The following is a 22438-nucleotide window of genomic DNA, read 5'->3' as shown; positions in this document are numbered from 1 at the left end:
TTTCAACACAGATGGACTTGAAAAGAATAACACAAGCCAGCAATCCCCTACTACAAGAATGTTTCAGCTTTCCCTTGATGGTATCACTTCTCTGTATTGTTTAGGCTTGAAGACCTAACAAGAACACATTTCTAGAGGGTAAAGGCTACTGGCACACTGGTAACAAAGAATCCTACAGGGCAGCATTGGATACTTTCAGCAAAATATCTGAAGTCTCAAATCTATTTTTCAATTAATGGATTAGGCAAGACCGTCTATTACCTTTATATAGAAGACATAATTACATTGCATTGAAATCAGAATAAAGCTGATTTACTAATGTAATTCTATGACATTTTTCTCTTTACCTGCAAAAACCTTTTTAAAAAATAAAAAATTCATATTCAAAATATACATGACAGAACTAAATATGTTACAGAAATTGTAATATGAACATTTGTATAAAAACATCTCTTCTCTGCCAAAACACTGAATCATTATTTATTTTCAAAAGAAAAGTAACTGCCTATGGAAAAATACCTGGGTTCTAAAAAAGGAGAAAAAGCTGTAAAACAGCAAGAACATGATAGGATTCTTGATGGTAGAAATATAAATACTGGGATGTTATGATACAAGAGTAAAAATCTAGAAAGGTGTAGGCTGCACCAGAAAAAGGCAAGATAATAAAAGTTAGTCAAACAAATATATACAAACTTGCACAAATAATTTTGCACTAAAATTTCATGCAAAATGAAAAAATATTATATTAGAGCTATATTATATATCACCAAGGTGATGATAGTGTTTGTTAAATACTATAGCAGGCTAGAAAGGGTAAGGCAGAAAAGACAGTAATAACAGAGTTTAATTACTCCAAGCAGTCTGGTAAGAAATCATGACAAAATATGCTGAAGGGACTACATTTTTAGATGCTGTAAATAATGCTTCTTGGAGCCATTAGAGAAACTATGAGAGATAAAACTCAGGGCAAATAATAAGTTTAAATATTTCAAAATATAATAACTAAAAAAAACCCCAAAACATTAAAAAAAACCCTGAGTATAATATACTCAACCTCTGTGTTCTCCTGGGAGGAAATCACACTGAAAAAGCCACCAGAAAGTTTAACTGCATCAGGACAAGGTTATTAAGGACATAAAAAATTAGAAAGCTAAACTGGTAAAATGCTTGCAGGTTACAGAATAACACTGCTATTGAGTTCAGTAACTGCATATGATCAAGTAGAAAAAAATCAAGCATGACTTACAAAAAAATAAAGCAAAAAAAAGAGATTGATTGTCAAAGTGCCAGAATAAAGAAGACTATCAGTCAACACTTCTCCAGCCAAAATATGGGTAAAGGTTTAAAAGGGTAATATCTGGTAAATTAAATCTACTATTATGCATATTATAAAATGTTCTGGGTTATATTTTAATTTTACCTGAAAAAAGTATTTAAGCCATAAAATCATAAAAAAAAATCCTGGGCTGGAAGGAATCTTACAAGATCATTTGGTTCAACCTTTCATGTAAAAGGGAGTTTAGATAAGATTATCTAACACCCTGTCCAATCACATATTGAAAACCTCCAGGGACAGAGACTCTCTCTTCCTGAGGAAGTTGCTCTATGTTCATCAAAACTTTCTAAAATGTGAAAGCTAGGAAGCCTGGAATTGTGCAAAAATGTTATATAACTTTTTAATTAAATTATGTTTGGCAACAATATAGAGAAAACTGGCAAATATGACATCGGCATTTCAAAAGAGACTATGAAAGGCCAAAATGATTGAGGCAAACTAAAACCCAGCAAATCTATATTCAGAAGAAAATTCCTGAGTGTTGTATTGAAGAATGTAAGTAGCAAAACCATGGGAAAAATATCACATAAAGAATCTGAAATTTTGTTTAAGAAAGTTATGCTTCCCCAATTATTCATATCCCTTGAATACATCAATGGTCCTATATAAGAGGGTCACCCAAAAACTGAGCCAACTTAATTTCCAAAGACATTTTGACATTGTTCCCAAGCAAAGATTCTTCAAGAAAATTAGCAATTGTGGGACATACAGGAATGGGGGTTTCTTAGGTGGGTGATCAACAAACTGAATAAAAGAAAAGACAAAAATTACCAATACCAGTTGAGTTTTTACACTGTGCAGATGCAACAAATATTTCCCACTGAGTCTTATGCTGTTAAACACATTCACAAATTATCTAAGAATGTAAGAAGCAGTGATGCAAAAACATATGCTGATCAAAACAAACTATTCAGAACAAGCAAAACATCTCTCCAGTCAAGAGAGAGGATCTTTGACTTCAGAGTAAGGCTTAATTATATCAAAACAGAGCCTTACCATGACTTACCAATCTAAAGAAGAAGAAGCACCAGAAAACGTGATAGTAGCCAATGGAGAACAGATATGTAGAAGTATTTCTGATGATGTGACAAATATTTATTTAGTATAGAAAAGTGCATAAATATTTACAATATCTTGAGTAACAGTAAGTGGTGCTCTTAATTAAGATAAGCATTCAGGTGATGCAAAGATAGAGTCAAAGCATATCCTAAGTAGGACATTAGAAAGTAAATACATGTCAGGATCTAAGGCTGTCATGCCAAGATTCAAAAAGAACTCAGATTCTCCTCAGGATGCAAAATGCATTTCAAATCAACAAACACCGTGAAAGAGCCTTTCTGAATATTGTAAATCACAAACCTGACAACAGAGCAGACTTAGAAGATGTATAATGTGTGTAGGGAAAGTCAAGTTAAAAGGGAGAGGCATAAATATAAGGACAAAAAAATTTCATCCCATTTTTTGAAAAATAAAGATTCTGGAATTGATGCAAACAGGAACAACTCACAGTTTCAGAAATGTAGCACTAAAACCACAATGAGATTCTGGATAAAGAGTCAACAATGTTAATTTCATTTTCCGTACCACAGCAGAACCTTAAACTCTACTGCATAGCTATTACAAACTAAACACCTATATTTCACTATATCTAGATGGAAGACTAATGCTTGGCAAGTGTCTTCCACTTAGTCTATCATGAGCTAGATCTTAAACTGATGGATCAGATAATTCTTTAAATTATATAAAATATGAAATATTCTTTGGATAATTCCTAGGCAGATTTATGATAGATTAAAAAAAAAAAAACCAAACCAAAACCCCACAACAACTCTGCCTAAAAACTTATTTTAAAAAATATGATTTTTAATAGTTAAATATGGAAATTTCAGATATGCTGTGGAACAACAGGAAATGTATGGACATTCAAGAACTGCCCCTCTAAGGTTTCAAACTCCCCATTCTTGCTTACACCACTATAGCAAAGAGTTGCAGCCATGTAACAGTCTAGCATTGCCTTGCAATCCTGTGACAGATTGGATGTTCTTTCCTTTGTTGGCTTCCCCAGAATCTTCTCAGGCTGAACACTGCAGCCCAGGGAGCATTAATTGGGTCAGGACCACTGTAGTTTGCTCACATCCAACGATTACTGCAGCAGGATGCTAAGGAATCATGTACATATTATATTACTATAAATTATAGCATGAAAGCTGCTGTCAGAGCCCAAGATTTATCAGATAAGGTGAATGCCAGATAATCAAATCTAAAGCACTGTGCACAGATTGTACTAAATTCTCCCACTGCTTTGCAATGTTCTGGCATGGGAAATGGATCATAAACTGTTTCTAACTAGACAGTTACAGAGGGGTTACTGTTGTGTTAGTCTATGGAAGCACAGCAGCTGTAACATAGAGCAAATTGCTTTTGGATCATTCTAAATTAAGGGTCTGATTCTGTATTTTTTAACAATTGTTTCACATTGTCCATTTCTTCATCAATGCCACTGAATTCTGTGGATGAATTATAAAAAGAGAAAGAACATGATTTTGCATGTTTTAGCAGTTGGTTATTAAAATGTTTAAAACATTTTTATCTCATACATGAGAATATCTTAAAACTGGGCAGTACATATGATTGTGATATCACATGATCTCTTTTTCACAGAAAAACAATATGTGTTCTTACATATGCATAGTGTATTTTACACATCTGTATTTGAAGTACAAGCCCGCTAGACTTCTGTGTCTGAGTCTTTACATATATAATGATTTTCACCTCACCTTCAACGTTAATGCACTATGATCTATGATCCTGAGCATATCACTCAATTATCTGTTGCCATTTCCCCATTGGTAACATATTGATGCCTACATATGTATTTGCACACCTCCCCCTTAATAATTTATTTTTATTTAGAAGATTTCTCTCCTGGTACAGAAGCTTCCTTTCCTTCTAAAACTTCCTTGTTTTAATACTTGCAAGGTTTAATTATAGAGAATGGCTTGAGTTGAAAAGTAATATGAAGATATAATGACATTTCACATTCTCAACATTAAAATACTATTGAGTGTAGAAATATAAATTACTGGAACAATTATGGCAGCAGAAATAACAGTATTACTGCAACCAACTGCTACTGCTGTAGATATTTGAAAATAATATTTAATTTCCCTTTGAGTGTACCAATCTTCTCTGCAGAGAAAAAGCTATTGTAAACAATTAACAATACTAAAACTAGTATTAAAATAATTATTCTGAAACATGTCTTGAGATTTCAGAAACAATATCTCTTCTCAATTTCTGATCAGAAAGTGTTTTTTTCTGTGTGTAATTTGGTTTCTCTTCCTTTCTTTTGATTTTTATGTCTTAAAAAACAGTGATCATAAATAGGTTTAAAACCCCAATGTTTTAAAAAGATTATGCTATTAAACTGTTCAAATTATTTTGCCATTTACCTGCGGCAAGTCTGAGCTATTCCCATCATATTCTTTATCAAAGAAATAGGATAGAATACAAAAATAAGTAATAATCTAAGATGGCACAGAACTGAAGAGGATTTTATTCACTGTAGTGCAGCAGCAGGACAAGATGTCTGCCAGCCAGCTATTAGAGTTTAGTTTTCATTCTGACTGCTCAGCAATGGCTTCCTAGACTGTCAGATAACTCCACTAAACTTTGCAAAGGACAGTTTACAGAGTCATAAAACCAATTTCTTGCTGTGCATGAAGCAGATTGCAGTACTCGAGCTTGGATGAATTCATTGAAGGTGTTTCAGTGCACGTATCTGTTACCTTGATTTCTATCCACAACTTCAGATCAGAATTCATACCAAGTCAAATACTTTTTCCATCTTTGGCCTGTGGATAGCTAAGAGAACTGTAGATGTGTCGGAGGAAGAAGTGGCAGAGACAAAGTGTCATGGTCTGACTATAATCCCCATTTTTCACCCTCCTGTGCCACTTAGAGGTAGGAGACAGAGTTGGGAGTGAAACTGTCTGGGAAATGAAGTAAGGCTTATCCACTGCCCTCTCCTTGCCCACAGAGCCAGGGAATTTAAGCAATACCGGTCAGGCAGAGTTCCCCTTTGGTAAATCCATGCTGGCTGCTCCTAAGGACGTGCTTGTCCTTCGTTTGTTTCTATATTAGTATCAGGAACATAGTGGTGCCATTGACCTGACAGGCTCATGGTTACCCATCTTCCTTTTTTAAGATGAATATAACATCACATTTGTCTTTTTCTACTGTCATCAGGGGCTTTCTCTGATTGCTCTAAGCTTTCAGAGGGAATGGAAAGTGGCCTAGTGCTAACATCAGCCAGGGGCGCATGCTTATAAGTGTCTCTCTGAATTTGTGGTACTTTATGCCTGGTTTAGTTAAGCAGTCCATAACTTTATCTTGCTCTAGTGTTTCTCAACATCAATCACAGGCACTAGTACTGAGATCTGGGAGGTCTGAGATCTTCTGAATACTGAAGCAATCTGTTGAGTATTATGACATAGCTTTCCCAGATGTCACAGATATTATTTTAAATGCATCACTGCTTGAGGGTAAGGCTCTGATCTCCTGAAGAGATTGTGGCAGAAATGAGAGAAATCAGTAGAATTGTTGCACCTTGCCTTACAGAGTGCTAAGCGCACTCTGACTCTAAGGAATACCAAATAACAAGCATACAGAAAACAAGAAGAAATATATTGAAAGAATGCATAGACATTTCAATGCTGATTAGCAAAATGTATAGGAAATCATCAGAGGAGGCAATATTTTACCCCGAGGGCTTTTAGGTCATCTCAAACTCCAATCAAAATGAAAGGCAGAGGAATCTATCCTAGAAATGAATCATTTAACATGAGCCAATTCCAGTAATACATGACTCCCATGTCAACAGTTTCTGGTACTGACATCTAAAAGTTCCTATTAGCCAGAAAATGAAGAAGTCTGGGGTCTGAAGTCACTGTTCTCTGCAACTTCCACAATATTGGCAGGCAGGAGAGCCAGAGTGAACAGCAGAGTGAACTAGTCCTATGAGAGAAGGAGCTAAAACAAGACAATGTATTATTAGGTGAATACTGCAGATATCACAAGGGTCGTTATCAAACTTGACTCCAAGAGTGATCAGAGCACTTGTCAGAAAAAGTTGAGTCTCAGCTGGAGCAGAAATCTCCCTTGAAGCAAACTGCAGGATGAAGGTCAGAAACAGACCTACACTGTTTCAGGGATGAGGAACATTTTACAATAGAAGCCTGACTGCCTGGGTCTAAAGTGATGGAAAAGAAACTTTCTGGAGTGGTTTCCTACTGCTGGGGTTGAAAAGCCCACATAAAGAGTACTTGGACAGGCAGTTCTCCATTCCCTGACAAAAAAGCAAAAAACCTTTATAGACTATATTTGTCTTGGACCCTACAGACTTTGACAGGGAAGCCAAGGAAAATTGTACTTCCCTGAAGCTAAAAAAACATAAAAAATAAGAAAAACGAGATACTAAGATCAAAGTAAACACAAAAATCACAAATATACAAAGAAAATTAAGTGAAATAAAGGCTGAGGTAACCTCAAACATAAAGAAAGCTGCAAGAAAGCTCAGTGGAAAACTAGAGAGGCAACTGAGAGCGGAGGATAAATTTTTGCCCTTTTGGGGAAGTTATAGGAACATATGCTTTCCAAGTACTAATAGAGGTTAAGTATCACCAGCTTGAGCACTTTTACATGTCCCACATCTGTTACCTAATTTAGATAACAATCATGAACCCCAACATCTCACCTATTAATCCTGCACTAAGAATAAAATTGAACTGCAGCATTCTCAAAGAAGGAAAGCCCATGCTGATATGACAATCCAACATATGCAGGCAAAGTTTTTAGCAATTTAAACCATTTTGTTTAATTTCTATTTTAACTTCCCTAATATAAATTTATTTTTCTGGATTTTATCTGGCCTTTAGCTAGTAAAGAGCTATTTATCATCTCAGAAGTCATTCTCATATACACATTATTATTATATCCCTCAAACAAATTGCTTGTTTATCTTCTCCAAAATACACTACATGAATTGAACTTTTCTAAGCCTTTGCTATAAATTCTTTGAGGTATCCTCCAGAAATTTCTTAGCTTCTAGAAGAAAGGTCATTTAAACATTGAAAATATAATTTTCATATATCTCATTGGTATGGATACATTTTTGTAATAAATAAAATTCTATATACAGCTGAGGATAAATATTCCAGATGAAGGTATAGTCTGTGTATGAACATTTGAATTAAGATAAAGTTTTATAACTATGAATACTACTTGATGTGTTCTTTTAATGTCAGTATGAGCTACTTAGAAGTACACTTTTTGTGAAATACTTTACAACCTAAAAAGCACTTATTCACAAGAACTTTTAAGTTGGATTTCAACAGTCTTGTCACATCATTGATTACTGTGCAATTTATTATAAGGTGAAAGCAATCTAGAAATGCTAGACTACAGTAGTAGTATCAAAAACATGCTGGTGCTGGAAATTACTCTATTTGCCTCATGATAAGATGACCTTCACTTACTGAAGAACGGAACAGAAATAAAAAGGTTAAATCAATTGCACAGGGTGATGCCTACCCTAAAGTATGGCTTAAAAAAATGAAAACTGGACCACATATGTCGAGTTTTTACAGTGCACTGGAGAAACAAAACCCCTGCAGTCTAACTTTGTTCCAGTTATGGGATGACACCAATCCAAAGATCCCTGTTTGGATAAATGAGACTTGCAGTGCACCATCTCAGTGCTAACAGTTTAATTTATTTCACAATGTAGAAAATAAAAACACTCAAAGATACTCTTTATTATGCAAGGATGAACAGTTTTACATTCTGGAAGCACATCTGAGAATGACACAAGAGAGTTAAATAGCCCAGGTGGCAGCACGGGTTGGCTTTGGATAAGCGAAAGTCAGAGACCAACTTGAAGCTATGTAACTACTGAGGTCACTGGCACCTTATGTCAAAAATTTAATTACAGGATTTGTACATAACTCTAACATAGCCCCTCAGATGCTGAGGTGCACTCCATACTTAGACACCTGACAAGATGCAGAAGGCTGAAGCAGCTGCACTGGGAGCTGTGCTGCACAGGGGCCATGCTGCTGGAAGCTGGCCTGAGTGTGCCCTGGGTGTGTGGTGCTAGTCTCAAATGAATTAGAGGGCCTGGGGCTTTGATCTGTGTTAGCATGAGTTACAAGAGTTTGAGTGTCATAAACTGGAATAGAAATTGTTAACTACACTCATTCTTTGAATGAAAAAATATTGGAAATCACTTAAGTGATGTGTATCTGTTATTGTGACTACTCACCCCAAAATCCTCCACAAGAACAACTGAGTAATGATCTGCTTGTCTCCAACTCTCTGCATGACTCTGTGGGAATTCTTCTTCCCTAACTCTGTACAAGCCCCACTGCACATTACTGCTCATCCCTGCACACATGGTTACCTGAGCTGCATACAGACCCCCACAAATTGAAGCTCCTGTGCCATCTCTCACTCATTAATGCCGTTTCATGGGTTTGCTTTCTCTTGCCTGGTCCATTTTTACATACACCTGTCTGAGCCAGCACAGGATGCAAACAGAGCCTTCTCTGGTTTGGAAACCATTGCAGTTATACTTTTCACATCCTCATAGAACCAGCACGTGACGTAACAGGTTCTTCCTCTAAATTCGATCATATGTGTTCCTTCACTCTGCCTACTCAAGACAAATTCTCACCAAAGTCCCACACCTGGGCAATACTCTACAAGGGACCATATTTGTCCCTAATATGTATGTAACTCTCAAAAAGTTGTAATTTTTATTTTTTGCATGGTTTAAATCTCTTCAGTTATATCATATTCAACATAATAATGCAAATTTTAAATAAAAAGAAATAATAATAAATACCTGTTTTGCTGCATAAGGATGAGGCAAACCACCAACAAATATGGATCCCGTTTCAAGCCAATAAGAACTGGACCAGAAATTTCTAGTTATACTTGTATTTGAAGATAACTTCAGGATTGACATTTCTGCTTCGCATGGTACCATGCCTTGCCTGCACAAATTCAGAAACAGGCACATTTTACCACCCTATATTGCTTACATTACTATCTGACAAATTAATTAGGCTGTTACTAAACCAACAAGGAAAGAAAATCAAATAAATAGATGTTTTGTATTATAGAACTATAAATGTAAAGGAAGCTGTTTAACAAGCTGTAAGTTTCCTTGTTTTTGTGGTTTGAAATTCTATTAAAATGAAGCCATATTGTAATTCTGGGCAGTTTAATTGCTAAAAAAAGCCAAAGCACATAAATGACTGAATAAAGAGTTAGAAAATTTTGAATGATAACAAGAAGACTTCTTAAGTTGCAAAAAATACATCAATTTAACTGAAATATTTTAAATATCCCTCTTTCTCATCACACACACACAAATCACAAAAGTGATTTAAAACAAGCTGCATTTTAGAAAGTGCAGAGGTACTATAATAATCTGTATTACTTATCTTCAAAAGCACCATTCCTAAAGATGAAGTCAGTAATATTAGGCCCTGAAATTAATATATACATTCCCATTTCCCTTCCTCACTCACATACCCTCTTAAAAATGTTGCCATTAACAACATGCATAAATTGGCAACAACAAACAGAAGGTACCAAGCAAACAATTTGGTTTCTTTGAATTCTTTTAAATGATGTAAAGGTCATTTGCATTCCAATAACCAGCTGGCAGCAATCTTTTTATCTTCATGTAAGAAAGCACAATAAGAAAATATCAGAACTAAACCATTCTCTCATGGGGGAATTTCTTTTAGCCTATCCTTCTCTCTGTACATGAAACAAATCAGAGTTCTATCAGTTCTATATTTAAAGCTATCCAAGTGTTTTTTGTAACATGAGTGCCACAAAAAATCTATGTGAAAACAGCAAATAAAAAAACGCCTAAAAAAAACCAAACAAAAATCCACCAAAATCACAGACCAACAACTCACAGCTCTATAAAAGCAATTTGGGCAGGATGCAGTAGGTATTGTATGAATTCAGTTTATTTCTGACAATTCAAAAAACATTTGAAATTTCTTACAAAAAAGAGCATTAAAAGCTGTCTTAATTATATTCTGTCATATGGTAATATATGGATTCTCGCATATAATTTCGTAAAGTCTTCTATGTGTTTTTAACAGACATAGTGGGGAGCTAACATCAGTAACATTTGCAAACAGTTCTCTATGTTTTCCATGTAATTCTCTTCTGAGATACTTTCAGAACAATGTGCAAACATGGTGATACATATTTACAGAAAGACCTATAAATATTTGTGTATGTAACATGGCCTGTCCATCCTATGGCAAATAACTTCAGGTGAAGAATAAAAAATTTTGGTTTGTTGCTAAAATCACGAATGAAAAAAGATAAATAAATTGGTCTGTGGACTGAAAACTAGTGTCAATGGATTGATTCAGGGGATTTTTTGTTCTACCCTCAAATTTTTTTGACCTTGATAATAGCTAACATGAATGCAAAAAAGGAGCCAAATGTGTCTAGAATCAAGGAAAGAAATGTTTTTCCTACCATGTTTTTTGGATATTATACGATGGCTGTATGTCTAAGAACACACACAAGGTTCTGTAACACACCATTTTCATTAATGCCTTACAAAGGGAGTTTGCTGATAATGTGTGTAAGTGCCAAAATCATTCTCTGTAGCTCTATTTGCAATGGTCAAGAAATTTTTACTGCTGTTTGAACCCAGTATGACATTCTGGACATATCATTCTACAGAAAAGAGTGGCAATGAGACTTCAAACAAAAAAAATAAGATTTTGCAAGTATCTAAAATTACTTCTCTTTCTGATAAAATGATATTGTAATCATGAATAAAAACATAATAAAAATATAGCAGTATTTCAGAAATATTTAAAGTCAGACTTGTTTTAACACAGTGCAATTCTTAACATGGAGTGGAAGAGGGTCAGGCAGGAACTGTCAGGCTTTTCTTTTTAACTATTTGACAGATGTGCTAAGTGAATTACAGCTGCTCAAACAACTTCTGTTTTTCTCTTAATTACTATTTCTTCTACATGTTTTCAGATGTTAACACTGAAACTAGTTACATGACCATGTATGTACTTCTATCACACAAACACCATATTCATGTTGTTATTTCCACATTAACTTTAGACATATTTTTTAGCTTGTCCTTAATAGCTTATATGATTGATATGTGAAAGTATTTTTGTGTCCGTATATTAAAAGAATATTTTGAAAATAATTCCCAGTATTTGGTTTCAGAAAACAAGTTAATGCAATTCAAAGCATGAGCTGCCTTTGCCCTAAGCTTGTTAGAATGTCAGCCATGCACCTCTGATTGTGTTTGATTGAATCTAGCAGGGTCTGGCCAAATTAGAATAATGACTTTAAACCATTGTTTAGCATTTGCTGATGATACAATCACTGGGTCACATATGCACTCTATGAAATTTCCATCAGGCTTTTAGAATACTTTTTCGACAATCAGCACACTGGGTGCTTTAAAGGTCAAGTAAGACGACAGGGCTTTCTGCATAATTATAAATGTGGAAATGCATACAGCAACTCTCAAGCACTTTTGCTGGGTAAGCTACCAGTAATTGTGCCTCAGTCCAAGCCAGCAGTAATAGTTCACAGTTTCCTCATTTGTAATCACACAAATGTAGTGATTAAATACTGGCCTATTAATTATAACCTGAAGATGAATTCTGTCTAAACAGTACGAAACCCATTGCTCAATGCCTCGCAGGTTGGAATGACGGAAAGGTCAGACAATAATTTGATAACTATTGATATAACAGTCCCTAAACATGGCAACGTCTGTATGAAATCCAAGTCCTTTTACACAATGTCTTTACCTTCTGACATTTTACAGTGATGATTAAAAGACATTTTTAGGATTATCATAAAATGGTAAAAAAGTAACAAAAAAAGGGCAGAAGCAGAGGAGGGAAAGGGGGATGTTCAGAAAAAGTATTTTGTCAGTCATGCTGTGCAGTTTTGCTGGGAATAAAAATTCTTTTACCTTTTTTTCTGATAGAAAAGGAAAATCTTCTGTTCTAGAAACAAGATTGAAACTTTCACCTGTCTCTAGAAATTTCACTTGAATGTGGCCATGCTAAACAACAATAAATTATTCACTAATAACATTGAGTTGTTCAGGTTGTAATATTAGCATTCTGTCTATTATACAAAAGCAACAAGATATTTAAAGCATCTATACCGAACATAAGTTGTGAACCACCAGAAGTAAAGAAGTTTTATTATAATATATCATAAAACAAACCCTAATGCCCCAATTGTATTGAAGACAATTTTTTAAATGAAGCTGAGAACATATTTCACTTTAATTATATTTAGTTATTATTTATAGATTTATTAGCTTAAAAAAAGACAACTTGTTTTTCACTCATTAGTGGAGGTTTACATTTTCTGGTTTCATACACAAACTGTTCCTTGCAGTAGAATATTTATTTTTGTAAAATTTTGACAAAACGATAAACCTACTGTCACTACAATCAAGAGAAACTTTTTCTTAAGGCACATTTAAAAGGTTGCATCAATTTTTACCTAGCAATGGTTTTGAAATCTTTACAGCTTTTCAAAGGTGTTTGAGGCAACTTTAGGAATCGATCATCTGGACCCCTCTACTCAGAAAGTTTTGCAGGTTTCAGTGTGGGAGGTTTACAAAATCTGATTCAATAAAGCACTGAGCAACCTGTTCTGACCTTGGCTGGCCCTGCTTTGAGCAGGAGGTTGGGCTAAAGACTTCCTGAAGCCCTTTTTAGCCCAAAATACCCTACAATTCTACAAACCTGACACCTTCCTTCAGCAGAGAAAACCCCAGAAATTCCATACTAATAACAGTTACAGAATAGGGCAGAATCTCTTATTACCTGCAGCAGATTTATCTAGATAGAATATATACCAGTTCACTCACAGTCATTACATTTTCACTCTGCAGTAAAATGCATAATTTTACAATACTCTCATCTGTTGTGCTGACTTTGCCCTGCTGAGACACCAGGTAACACACATTTCCAAGTTGTAGATAAACCCATTAGTCAACATCTATTTATTCTCATTTGTCTGATAGCATATTTCCTGAGCCTGAAGCTGATTTCTTGGTCTGGTCTTACATTTAACTGTGATTTAGCTAAACAAATAAGAACAATGAAACTAATGATGCAAATTTCTCTAATAATACAACAAAGGAAGGAAATTAACTTTGTTTCATTTTCTAATAAATAAATAAATATAGTATCCCCTTTTCACAGAAATTACACTTACACTACTATGCTAAAGTCCACAACCTGAGCTCAAATCTGGACATGGAATCATCCATATTTTTACAAAGTCATCACTGTTTCTGTTACAATTACTATGGAAGTTACACATTATCTTCAATTCTGAAACTTAGAAAATTCACTGGTTAGTTCAATTCAGGAATAATTTCAAACTCACCTTACCAAACTATTCTACCATAAAATTTTTTATAGACATGACCTCAGACTTGCCAGTTGGTCTCAGTTCAGAGACCAGCCTTCAGATTTTAGTTTAATTTACTACTTTAGCTATAGCTAAAGAAAAAACAACTACCTATGCCTCTGGCCCTTTCTGTCTTTGCAGTTTCCTGCTTCTGGTTTCTTGCTACTCACACCATGCCAACCACAGATACTACTTACAGAAATTAAACTTAGAAAACTGTATGCACTTATTTAAAGTTGAGGTAGATGTGTCACTTAGGGAAAATCTTGGCTCAAATGAGAGTACTGTATTTAAGTATGCAGAGAGCAGGAAGTTTAGAGTTGGATTTAGACTTGGAATATTGTAATTTTAAGTGAATCTTACAGACTGTTTATAATAAAAAATAGTTACATTGTGGGAATTCATATTTACATCAGCTCTGCTGGCCAATGTTATTTCTGATCTCTATACCCTATCTGTGCTCCCCTTCATACAAGTTCTATGTCTATGACATGTGGCCAAAGCAGCCACAGAACACTGAACCCACTTTTAGGATCCATAAGTGCCTTCTGATGTTCCACAGAAAATAATACAGAACAAAGCCCGATGTATTGCTATTGGCCTGCTATTAGAGTCCTATTTTACTGGTTTCATGTTTCTGCCCCTGCAATTAGCTGCTTCAGAAGATAATGCAGAAAATTTTAATTCTTATAAGTGACACTAACGATCTCTTTTGAGATCCAAAGCAAAATAAAGTAGCTATGACAGAAACATTTCTAGCATTTTTTAAAATTAAACAACCTGAGGAAGAAAATTTTACAATACATGACAGATTTGTCACTTGCATGATTCTAAATTTTTATGAATGTCTGCTTTAAGGTAGAGTTCTGAGAATATGTAGAATGTGATTTATACACAAGATGTAGCATGACTAAGTAAGCTTTTATTTTAAAGAGGCTGTAAAACAACAGTTTGTATCAAACTAATTGGTGGTATTAAATCACTATTAACTGTTATTAGGATCAATTTAGTATAATTAAATCCATTGTGTTCAATGATATCACAAGGAAAAGGCAGTTGCTTATTCTCTGTTGATTCATAAGAAGTTTGTGAAAAATAGCCAGTCTGGAAAATTAAAAAATATGTGCAACACCTTACATTTCCATTTCATAATGAGTTTTGATTTCAATTAGGATTTTTTTTTAACATTGCACTGCTGCAAAATAAAATAAAATTACTTAGCTGAAAAAAGTCCCATAAGTTTTAAACATTTTTTTAGTAAAAGACTTGATCAGTGCAAGGTAGGGTTTTTTTTTTCTGTACTCAGACAACTATGTAAGCAGAAAGTCTACTTTCACTATTCTTAATTTATGAAAACTAAATGCACAATACAAAAAATATTAATGTCCAGTTTCTCTGACATAATTTCTAGGTTTTATCCATTTCCACTGTTCCTTTCTCTGTGGAATCTTAGTTCTTGCTGAATGAATAAAGTAATTGCTGTAGTGACTTTAGAACAGCAAAAGGTATTCTGCCATGTCTGGCAAGGCAGGACCAAGATCTTTCCTACACAGCTCAAAAGGAATATCATCCTGTAGCATCAGCAGTACAACCCCATGATTGTTTGTTGGCAGAAATTGTTTCTGAAACAAAGTTAAATTGATAATTTTAAGAAGACAAACTTCAAGCTAACATTTTAAAGAAACTCTGAAGTTAGTGGAGGGCTGTGGGCTCCACCATATACAGTAGATATGGTGGAGCCTGGATAATCTCACTGGCACCTCATATAGTGACAGGTGTGGTTTGAATGGCACCTTAGGCAAAGGACCCAATATGAGCCCTGGAAACATGGGTCAGCAGCCAAACAAGGAAAGAAGAAGAATAAAGTGGTTTAAACATGGAAAAAACAACCAAGTCTTCTGAGGTCAAAAGTGTCCCTTTAACATTCAGGCATTCTAAATCTCCCTTTTGTTGCAGTAACTTATCCAAAACGTCATGAACCCCCTCTTTAAGGACAGACCTTATTTAGCACATAAGATAATTACATTCTTAAAAGATTTTTTTTTAATAATGAAAATGTAGCAATAAGTATGATTAAATAAAATCCTTGAAAGCAAATTTATTCTCTAACTTGAAATAAGTTTTCTACTGGATATAATTTGTCCTAAAAAAAATCTCCTTCTTTTGTCTGTCCTTCGTCTGCTTTTTTTCAGGATTTTCTGTCTGCGCTGTTGCCGCAGACTCTCTGCAAGCTCCATCCTGCCCTTCAGGGAAAAAAAAAGCTTATTTGCTTTCAGAAGAGGTGCAGTCTCTCTGCCTCCAGATAACTCTGACTGAAAGGGATTCATGTGGGATAAAGTAGACAGCCAGCTTCCCTCTTGCTACGTAGGAGTTACAGTGTACAGAATTCACACAGCACTGTCTCAGTAAACAAGGCTGCCACACTGCCTGTCCTGCTCTTTGCATATCCTGCTCTATTCAGAGGAGAAAAGGATTGCTTGCATCATCTTTCAAATACTCATGCTGCCTCATATCTGCTGCAGTACAATGACTTTAAAAAAAAAAATTATGTCTTCAGGTTTCTGGATGCAATTTGCAGTGCCTATCAGCATTTTTCTCCCACTACAGAACCATCTAATTATTTTCATTTCTCCATTTTCTGAGCATGTCTCAAATAACAGAGCAGTGAAAGGGTATATAGCAGACAAAAATATCTTTGTGGTCAGAGTGAATTACACCTCTTATATGTCTGCACTGCTGGCTCAGTCCTGAGCATTACCTCAATACCTGAGACATCAGGTTAGCAGGGTCAGAAGGGAATCTTTATCCACCTTTTATTTTCAGCTTTTTACTGAAGCACTGGCTGGGGTTTGCCAGACAGAATGATCTGTATACATAAACTGCCCACCAAAGCTGTGGGTTTAGGAAGAGGTGACCACAGTAAAGTGTATCTTAGGAAAATATTTAATAGAACGGCTTGATTAAAATGAAGTCTATGTTTTTCATAGACTTCAAACAAAATATTGATCATTCAAGATATAGAAGTGGTCAAACTACTGGTCCCTTGGTGGTCAAATAATGTTCCCTTCTGGCCTGAAAATTTAAACCCAAGAAATTTTAGAAATTTTAACTTAGATAAAAACGGTAGCTTATTTTACTTTATGCTGCTATGTTTAAATCATGATATACTTTCATCCACAGAGAGAAAAGAAGTTCTATAAATATTTTTTAAAACCTACATTGTTTTTTCTCCACTAAGCTTGTTTATGATAGCTAGTATATTTACTCCTTATTAATATGCACAAATTGTATAAAATATGTTGATATCATATGTGAAAACCTGAGTTCTTAAAATCACTTTGATTACAAAATCAAAGTCCTCAGCGCATTTAAGTGTATAAAAGGAAATACTAGATTGTGTGCATTATATATATTACCTCTGCTTTTCCTAAAACCAAAATCCATTCAGAAATAGGATACTGGTACATTCAATTACATTTTATAAAGAAAAAATATTTATAATATATTCAAAAACTCAGATGATAATATTATTACTTTATTTTTAAAAATAGCAATTTGAATTATTCTGGTAAGAAAATTTTGAATGTTCTGTGAAATTAATAATGTGAACAATAGAGTTAAGAACTATTGTATAGATCACATGGGATAGAACAGGATTTCAATACTCTTAAACAGACAACAGCTAAAGACATGTCCTGAGGTAAAGCCTCCAGCAAATACATAAATTGTTTAGACAATATCTCTAACAGATAAGATACTTGGTGATATGCAGCAGTCAGTAAGAGAGGCAAGTTGTTTCTTTGCTTTTTGTGATAAAGATAGACAAAGAAAGGCAATTTCTAGTATTGAAAAAAATAATTTCTGAATCTAAAATAAAAATATACTTTTGTTTTTCACAATGAAGACACTTCAAAGAACAGTACAACCATTAGTGTTGTTGTGGTACAGTAGGTTCTACTATTGAAGCTTAAGATGTTCTCTTAAAAAAAAAAAAATTCAGCCTCACTGGTATTTCAGAAATCTCTGGGATTAATAGAACATGACTGCAGTGATACTCTGTACTTGAAACTTATTTCTGGTATTTGTGCACAAAAATGATCTTAAGCTACAGAAATCTATTCTTATTCACAGAGGAAACTGGGTAAGTATAAATTCATGGATGGTCTCTTTCCTTAATAATTGTTCAGCAGTAGATATAATAAATGCATTCTCCTATTCAACCTATGTAGAGATCAGTTTTCTTATCTGTGTTTTTTAGTGAGATGCTGTTGCTGCTCTCTAGCATCTACAGAGTCATTACTTCCACTGTGTTTGAAATCATTAAAAAGGTAGAACTATCACAGAATAATACAATAATTAAGGTTGGAAAAGACCTCTAAGGTCACCAGTCAAACTATTAACCTAATATTGCAAAGTTCATCACTAAACCATGTCCCTAACTGCAACCTCTAAATTTAAAAAAAAAATATTTCCAGGGAAGGTCACACTTTGGGCAGCCTTTTCCAATGCTTAACTACCAATACTGTGATGAAATTTTTCCTAATATCCAACCTAAACTTCCCCTCGTGCAACTTGAAGTCATTTCCTCTCATCTTGTTACCTGGAAGAAGGTACTGACCTCCACTTGGCTACAACCTCCTTTCAGGTATTTATAGAGAGCAACATGCTGTCTCCTGAACCTCCTTTTCTTCCAGCTGAACAACCCCAGCTCCCAAATAGAAAGATACATTAAAGAAGGTTTAAGTTATAAAGTATTTATGAGATAAAGTAAAAAAAAAGAAAATTAGTTACAAGAGGGAATATTATTGGCTTAATTCCTCCTCTACTAATCTGTGAAAGGATTAAAATCAAATTAACTCTCTCTAAATGTACTGTGCACATTACCAGAATGAACTGGAAAACACGTATGTTCCAACTAGAAAGATTTCAGAACTTTTCCTCTATTTAGTGTTTTCTGATTCTTATTTGGCTTCAGTTTCACAGTTCATAAATCAGAATCTCCTTTGATTCTGTTGCTTCAATCCAGCATTACCATTTCTGTGGCACTCTTATGCTCTGCCAGCAGGCAGTAATAGTGTCATCATGTAATAGAAATCTTCAGCCCCAGAAATTGTCCACCTTTTGAACTACTTGTGCCAATAGTCAACCTATGCTGTTAAAAGTTAGTATCTTTTTCCTTTCACAAGTATTTAATATCCGTTTTGGGGATAGTGTCCATTTTTCCTGCTCACCTGTGTGATAGTTACCATATCTATTCAATGTTAAATTTCTTTATCTTTGTCCAGAATCCCCAAACCACAATGAAAAAAGAATCCTTACAATTTTCTTCACAGTTCATGATCAACTCATTCCTATTTTCCACTTTACAAATCCAGGTCTTGACATCAGTATCAATATTTCCAATGTTTTAATTATTTTCATTCCCCATTAAATGAAAATGCCTGCATTTCTAAACTATATTCTCAAACCCATTTGTTTTCAGTGACTTGGCATCTCTGCAATGTATATTGGACATTAAGTAGCAGATATAAACTACTTAGGATTTAACATACAATGAATTTAAGAAAATACAAATGTCATTCTATTACCAGTGTTAATACATCATAAATAAATTGAACTAAGTAAAAAAAACCTGTACTTTATCCAAGTAAGCTCCACTGATTTGGGAAAAGTTTCAGACCATACAAAAATTAGAAATTATTAGGTAAGTCAGCACATGTATTTCATTCACCCTTAATTTTACACTAGGCACTTTAGGAGGGACTGTAAAAAAAGACCAACACAACCGTGGCTAAGAAGTTTGTGAGGACCCTGTCAATGGCCAGTTTAGAGGTCCAGCAACTTCCTAAATCTTTTGGTAACATACAAAACAGGCTAAACCCTGATGGATCTAAGTACTTAAACTTCTTGCTGCTGATGCAAGTCCATTGACAGCTTTCTTGGGAGACAAGAAGAAAATTAAAAGACCCTGAAGCTATTTTATATCAAGAATATATTTCTCACTTTTCATAAATATTGAATACAGCATTTCATAAATATTGAATATAGATCTCTAACTAAATAGCAGCAATTGGTAATAATATCTTTTGACTTACACTGCTTCTTGAGGATATGGACCATTAAGCATGTTTTCAACAAGTATATGACATTTACATGGTACATGAAACAACAGATGAGTGACTTCTTCACCCATATGCTGTCATGCTAAAAAATGAAGGTCAAAATTCTGCACCTTTGTGATAAAATAAAAACAGGAATTTACAATAAAAGAAATAAAAAAAAAAAAAAAAACAAAACAAAAAAACAAAACAGGATTTGCTACCACTTTATCTATCATATGCTTATCTTACCTGCCTAAAAGCCCTAGGGAAAATATGAGGTTTGTAGCATGTTGTGAAGGATAATAAATACAGGATACTTTGCACCATATGGATTATCTCAGACCCTCATAAAAAGCTGTCAAAACCAAGCAATATAAAAGTTCCTGAATGAGCATATGTTGCATTTTGGCATGATTATAAAGATCTTTTTCTGACTAAAGGAATCAGACAACTTTTACATCTCAAAAGCAAGACAATCAATCACTAAAAGTCCTATAGGTTACTAGTGCAAAACTCAAATTAAAAACAATAGGAGTTAAAGTAGAGGAATAAAACACTCTTTGAAAAGCAATTGCCAGATTTTACAGTCAGTTTATAATGGAGCACAACACCAGATTATAATCCAAAATATTTCAGACAATTAAAAAAAATTCAAACATGATAGACTCACATTAAAGAATGTATTCATGACATCTATTGCATAATAAATTTATAAATGGACAAATTTGCTAAAGCAATTGAAAATAATAATCTGAGACCTCAATTATATAAAAATCCTTTTTACATAATTGAGGAAACTATTTGTATCAGTACTGAAATGGAGATTACTGGGGTAAGAAAAGGCAAATTTCTAATATTTCTGCTGCAGTTTGGTTTGCTTCTGCAATACATATAATTTTATCAACTTGTTTTGATGACAAAGATTGAAGAAGAAAAAGCTTAAAGCAGTTAATGGAGGCAGTTTTATGAAGGCTGGAATGAGAAGATTGTGGCCGAACATCCCGTGCATTGCCAGTAAGAAAACTGTATCTTCACTACAAAACCAAACAAGTAAACCTTCCAGTGCTTGAGCCTAACATTTTCTTCTCTTCACAATATCCTGCAGTAATCCAATCCCTGTGGGATATTGCCCATATCCATTTTTCACAGTAGCTCACTCACTTCCCTGGTAACACTCAAGAAAACCAAAACAATAGTCAGAAATGTGAGTGAAACAGCTGCAATGAAGTTTCATTAACAGGCTTAGTACAAAACCACAGTAGTTTACACATGAAATGGAACTTTCAGGCACTGCTCTGAGGCAAACCTTGGCAAGGTTGGTTTTAGCAGCCAATTCTAGATTAGACTAATCTGATGCAAAAAGTTACATTCTAACCCAAATTATGCACAATATCCCAGATTTTGAAGCAAATACAGTCCTTACATTGTACCAAATTTATTAAATTATTACAGTTTTTGTAGTCACAATATTCCATCATCAGGAAACATGTTCTTCAGCAATGCTGCTACTTTTCTTTCAGCATGAATATCATGATGAACCATGAGAACTGCATAAAGGACATTGACAGCAATATGCACGTTTTTTGCAAACATTAGATAGTGTGTCATTTATTCTATTTTCATGAGGAATTATTTCTGTGGGATAAAGGAAGCAGTAAAATGTTCTCCTGTAAGGAGAAAAGGAATATACTATCACTATCTAATTTTCACTGAACTTAAACTTGTATTTAACAGCAGTCACTACTTTTAAGTCTATTTTCATTTAATATGATATTGTAGAGGCATCACGCTCTTTGAAGATGGCTTATCTTCAGTAGCTGAAATGCACTGCTCTTCCTTAATTCAAAAGACAAAATCCTTTCCATCATAGGACTACATCAAAATAGCTCCAAAAAATTAAGATAACATTAAATAATTAAAATAAGCATTTTCTTTCAAAAAAATTATTGTTATTATCCACAATATCTGTTCACAATGCTTAACATATGCACAACAAAGAAAATCCTGTGTGCATACCCACGATGTTACAATATGTAGTATCACCTACATTCCCATTTTACTTCACCAGTTTCCCAGATACCATTGTTCAAAACTGAACATATTTATCTCACTGAAAATCAGTTCTGAGAAGATTAAATATTTGCAAGCCTCTAGAAAGTTGTTGAATAAGTTACAGAAATTTTTCACCAAAGTTATTTTAAGTTTTCTTATGCTGTATTACACTGCAGTTGATTAAATGAAATGTTAACTTTATAAAACAATTAACTCATATTTCAAGACTGACTCTATCAAACTTAACTGTCAACAATACATATTTAATTGTCAATATAGGAAAAAATGTAAAGCGTATATATACAGAATATATATGTTATAATTAATTCAAGCACATGTGAAAATGCATGAGATGACAGTGAGAAGCAACTCCAAATCTTCCTGACATCTACATCGCTGATATTTTGAATCTTAGAATCATAGAATCACA

General features: G+C 34.2%; 1 protein-coding gene across 1 annotated transcript in view; it reads right to left on the bottom strand.

The window, feature by feature from the left end:
* EYS (eyes shut homolog) overlaps positions 1 to 22438 on the bottom strand; it is a 704955-nt gene that overhangs the window by 236834 nt on the left and 445683 nt on the right. The window contains exon 35 of the mRNA XM_054280634.1: positions 9240 to 9390. Coding sequence (XP_054136609.1) covers positions 9240 to 9390 — 151 coding nt within the window. The remainder of the gene's footprint in view (positions 1 to 9239; positions 9391 to 22438) is intronic.

Source organism: Melozone crissalis, unplaced genomic scaffold (assembly GCF_028551555.1).
Source record: "Melozone crissalis strain CALT ecotype California unplaced genomic scaffold, PUWL_Pcris_2 ptg000027l_1, whole genome shotgun sequence".
In the NCBI taxonomy this organism is placed as follows: domain Eukaryota; kingdom Metazoa; phylum Chordata; class Aves; order Passeriformes; family Passerellidae; genus Melozone; species Melozone crissalis.
The sequence above is the reverse complement of the archived record's forward strand: the minus strand, read 5'-3'. Positions and strand labels throughout refer to the sequence as shown.